This window comes from Pristiophorus japonicus, chromosome 4, assembly GCF_044704955.1.
Source record: "Pristiophorus japonicus isolate sPriJap1 chromosome 4, sPriJap1.hap1, whole genome shotgun sequence".
Lineage (NCBI taxonomy): Eukaryota > Metazoa > Chordata > Chondrichthyes > Pristiophoridae > Pristiophorus > Pristiophorus japonicus.
Genome location: NC_091980.1, coordinates 128,571,445 through 128,576,750, shown reverse-complemented (window position 1 = coordinate 128,576,750; position 5,306 = coordinate 128,571,445). Strand labels below are relative to the sequence as shown.

Here is a 5,306-nt window from a genome sequence, read left to right as displayed (position 1 = left end):
CCTTGTATTGTGAATGAATACATTTGGAAGGGGAATTATAATTTGAGCTTCCATACATACATACGGGTGAGTAGTGCAGAGTGTTTCCTATAGTTGGAGCAGTGTTGCAAATCCACCTGTGTACTTTCATCCAAATCCAGATTGCCCCATTGCACACACTGATGGGGATATTTGTGTGTAAATTGGCCACTACAAAAAAAAAAGTTGCCTGAACAGCAAAAGAACTTCAATGGCTATGACGTCCTTTGGGCTGTCCTGTATGAAAGGCGTCAAATCAAGGCAAAATTTGATTAACCTTGACTCAGGCGCTCACGCAGTTGTCAGTCAACTATGATCTTATGGAATGGTGGAACAGGCAAAAGGTGCAATTGGGCATGCTCCTACTTCTGTTTTTAGGTATTAGCATGGAGTGGGGTGAACATTGACCCAATATATTTAGGTTATTATATAGATGAACAGTTAACCATTAGCACAGTCCTCAGTTCAGAGCGAGGAACACATGTATGAGTATCCATGGATATACACCAGAGGAAAAATAAATTTCATCGGACTTAATCTATAAAAAAAACCTGTTACACAACTCAGTGTAATTCTTATTTGATGTAAACCACATTATGTTAATTGAAAAATAAGCAACCACCTCAAATATACAAGATGACAAAATCCAGTCCAATGTTGAACATTTTATTGACAGCTATGTTACATTTCACATCAAGCACACAGGTCACACAGCTCTTTGTACAAAGTCATAAGCCTTAATTGCCGACAGGACAGGAGTCTAAATTTTAGGAATACAAGAACTAAACAAATCCCGTCAGTCAGTTTAGTCACTCTCCCCCAGTGTGTGCTTGTCAAACAGGTACTCTCCCAGGCTATTCTCAGGGGCTCCCAGTCTCTTCAGGTTGGTGATGTGATCTCCAAGCTTCTTGATCATCTTCACTTGTTCATCCAAGTACTGGGTCTCCAGGAAGTCACATAACTGAAAGAGGGAACCCAATCATGTCCAGCAGTAGATATCAAGGAATGTCAGCTTCCCCTTCAGGAGTTTGTATTTAATCCTCAAACAGGAGGATAGTCAAGTGGTGCAATTGAGATTGATGGAATTACTGCATTAGATTAAATTTACTGCACAATAGGTAGGTGCTCAGATCCTGGGATCACTGGGACACATTTACTAGTCACAGTCCACAGTAGGCCAACCTCTCCCATCCTTTCCCACTGCTCACCAACAAAAAAGGGAGACTTACACAAAGCTATTATGCATAGAGATCTTTTAATTAGGCCCAATGACAGTCACGTAAATTGGAGACTGTGGAACCTAAAAGCCCACATTAAATCATTAACAACTTACATGAGGGTCAGTGCTCCCAGTGGAGAGTTTGTGTAGAGCCAGCAGACTCTGGTTCACGTTCTTCTCCATCTGCAGAGCTCTCTGCATTGCCTCCAGACCATTGCTCCACTCATCCTGCTCTGGTTTCTGGAGAGAAAATTCCACAGTTTATTTACAATTGATGATACAATCATTAGAAAGTATTGAAGGAAATTAGGAGTGCAACCAAAATTCTATTTTAACATGAACATATATTAGAATTTAAAATTTGCCATGATGCAATCACAACAACTGGAGCCATATTGATCAGGCAAATAGCAGAGATGTATTTAAGGGGAAGTGCATGGGGTGAAAGGAAGAGAACAATATGCTGATGGGGTGAGATGACGCAAGGTGGGAGGAGGCTCGTGTGGAGTTATAAACACCAGCAAAGACCAGTTTGGCCAAATGGCCTGTGTGCTGTAAATTGGAACCAATTGCTTTAGCACATATGGGAACATTTAGTCTAAGAGGAGCCATACAGAAAGCCACTCATTTATTAAATCCAACCTTGATGTCCGCCAAGATGATCCGTCCTCCACGGCGATTCTGGAATTCCATCAGTTTCTCAGCATGCTCACGTTCCTCATGTGATTGATCCTTGAAGAACTCAGCAAAGTGACGCAGGGCAACATCATCCCGGTCAAAGTAGAAGGACTGTGGAGAAATCAGAAAAGTATTTTTGTGCATTATTTCACAGGCCTATTATGTGTGCTGTACATAAATTCAACCTGAAAATGTTGCTTTCCCCCCCCCCCCTCCCAAGGGGTCAAAGGCTCACTGAACTGGTATGTATATTGTCACAGAAACAATATTTTTATACCCTTACACAATGATAAAGCTTGGCCCAGAACCAAAGCCATTTTTTGTGTGCTGCAGGAGGATGGGAAAGAAAGGGTTCCAGATTTCCACCACCCTTACCAGGAAAGAATACTTCTGATCTTCCTTTCTAAATGTCCAAGTTCAAATTTAAAGATGACATCCTCCAATAAAAAAAAAAGCAAGGTAGTGAAAGTCCATGGAATGATTAATTATAAAAGGATACAAGTTCTGAAATACATGCACTGAGTGCAGAATGTATTCCAAATAACTTAACCACAAGCTCAAAAGAGCCCAGGAAAGTGAGTCATTAAGATTCAAGGTACTCAGAATAGGTGGGCTGGATACAGCACCGAATTTAATAAATTCACATTACATAGTCTCCATTGTGAAGTGGTCAAATGTACAACACTCACCATCGAGAGATAAACATAGGAGGAATCGAGCTCCATGTTGATCTGCTTGTTGACAGCATCCTCACAATCCTGGTGGTAGTTCTGACGCACTTGAGAAGCCATCTTGATTCTTTAATACAAATCTAAACTTTGTTGAAACAACAAACTGGGATGTAACTTACCTTAAAAGCCTGTATTTATGCTTCGGTATAATCCAGGGTGTGGCAGTTGAGATCATGAGTGGCAGCCCTCAATACCCAATCAGAAGTTGCAGCCTCTCAGAGCACCAATCAACTAAAGGGATAGGGGAGATGGACTCCCAGAGCCAGTCAGATCTTTGAAGAATGAGCATCATTGGCTGACAACTCAATGAGGATCGAAATTGTCCTAACTTTCCTCAAACACAGTTCAGATATCCAGAATCACAGGTTTAAATGAATCCCCTACTCTTTAGGCAAATCAATTGGGAAAATCTTAAACCATAAGTGTCCCCTTTATAAAGGGGATTGAACAATAAGTTAAAATGTGACAAAAGTAACATAAAAACTTTTCAAATTATAATTTAGTTCCCTGTATCCACCCTGCACTCCAGTCCCTCTGGTGCGCACCTGTCACGGAAAGCCTCCAACATACCAGCAGACAATCCTCCAGGGACAGCCGGGGCATGGACATAGCTGTGAAGAGAGGCAGGCAGATGGAGCGAACTCCCCATCGACCGTGCTCTGCCTGGACCAGTTAATGGCCACCTTGAAAGGTTAATTGAATCCTCTGTTGTTTGCGAGTCAGTGTCTTTTTAATAGTTCTGGATGCTTCAGTGCGTGTATGAGGATCCCCATCGTTCATTGGGTTGGTCATGTGCAGGTATCTGTGGGTTTGTTGTAACATCAAAACATAGTGGTTGTGGGCCCAATTTTGACAATGATTTGCATCAATTTTTTTGGAGTAAGTTGTTTTTTCTGGCGTAAGTTAAAACATGCCATTTTCCCCCCAAAATTTGCTCCAGAGTAAGTCAGTTTGGTGCGATTTTTTTGAGTTCAGTTTTTTTTTCAAAAGGTGGCGTTCCCAGACACTTACACCATTTATTCCACTTTGGCCAGCAAAAACTTACTCCAAATCGACTTAGGTCAGCATATGTGGCCAGCTCTGAAAAACATTGCGGGCAGTTAAGAAATCGGTGCAGGTTAGTACATTTAAAGCACCAAGACTTACAAAGCACTAAACAAATCACAAAAAGTAATAAGCAATCAATCAACAACAAATTTTTATGCCTTTATGACAGAATCAAGTTTTTTTTTTAAAGTTCACCCCGCCGCCATCACAACACTCTTTCTTCTCCCCCCGGCCATCGAAACACTCTTTCTCCACCCCCGCCCACCCCCCCATCAAAACACTCTTTCTCCCTTTCTGCGCCCCGATCAAAACACTCTTTCTCTCCCCTCCCCGATCACAACACTCTTTCTCTCCCTCCCCGATCAAAACACTCTTTCTCCCTTTCTGCGCCCCTATCAAAACACTCTTTCTCTCCCTCCCCGATCAAAACACTCTTTCTCCCCCCACCTCCCACTTCAAAATCCTCTTTCTCTCCGCCCCCCCCATCAAAACACTCTTTCTCCCCCACAGCCCCGCATCAAAACACGCTTTCTCCCCCCGCCCCCAAACGTTCTTTTTCCCCCCCCGCCAAAAAAACTCTCCTTCTCTTCCCCCTCCCACCAATGAAAACTCTCAAGCACAACTATCAATAAATAAAAAATAAAACCAAGTCCTACCTCGCCCGCGAACAAAGCGGGCCGGCCGGCCGGTGTGGGAGGCCACTCGGCCGGGGATAGGGTCCGACGAGATCAGGCCGTCCCTTTGGCCGGGGATAGGGGCTGCGAACATCAGGTCCAGCTCACAGCCCGCAGGACAGGCTGGGATGGCAGGAGCATGCGTGCAGACTTCACTGCGCATGCGCGCAGCTGCCGGCAATGCTTTCTGCGCTGGCCTGTTGGTCCACCCCCCATTGTACAATGCACGCCACGCTGGGACTCCGGGGACTCGGAAGAGCGGCCAGGATGGGGCGAATTTTTTCCGGCACCGTTTCCAGCGTGCAAAGTCGCCGCATTTAAGGTAAGTGCGCCAAAAAACGGGTTGGGCAAAATTGAGCCCCATGTTACTGGACTAATAATCCAGAGACCTCGACTAATGTTTAATCCCACCACAGCAGCTGGGGAATTTAAATTCAGTTAATTAAATAAAAATCTGGAATAAAAAGCTGGTATCAGTAATGTTGACCAGGGAGCTATCGGATTTTCATAAAATCCCATCTGATTCACTAATGTCCTTTAGGGAAGGAAATCTGCCACCCTTCCCCGGTCTGGCCTGTATATGACTCCAAACCCACAGCAATGTGGTTGACTCTTAATTGCCCTCTGAAATGGCCTAGCAAGCCACTCAATTTTTAACAAACCGCTATGAGAAACAATAATAAGAATAAAACAGGACGAGCCACCTGGCATCGGCCACAGTACACCCAGCCCAGTCGATCCTGCAAAGTCCTCCTCACTACTGTCTGGCGAATTGTGTCAAAATTGGGAGAGCTGTCCTACAGACTAGTCAAGCAACAGCCTGACATAGTCATACTCACAGTATCATACATTTCAGCCAATGTCTCAGCTTCCTCCATCACCATCCCTGGGTATGTCCTGCCCCACCATCAGGGCAGAAACATCAGAGGTTGTGGTAAA

At 44.1% G+C, this 5,306-nt stretch overlaps 1 protein-coding gene across 1 annotated transcript; it reads right to left on the bottom strand.

Moving 5' to 3' along the window:
- Window positions 1-823: 823 nt before the first annotated feature.
- LOC139262183 (ferritin heavy chain, oocyte isoform-like) lies at window positions 824-2,706 on the bottom strand. The gene is made up of 4 exons (XM_070877328.1): window positions 2,605-2,706; window positions 1,880-2,026; window positions 1,352-1,477; window positions 824-979 (listed from the first exon to the last, which is right to left on the bottom strand). Exons 1-4 carry the CDS (start codon window positions 2,704-2,706, stop codon window positions 824-826), a joined length of 531 nt encoding a protein of 176 aa, XP_070733429.1.
- Window positions 2,707-5,306: the final 2,600 nt, after the last annotated feature.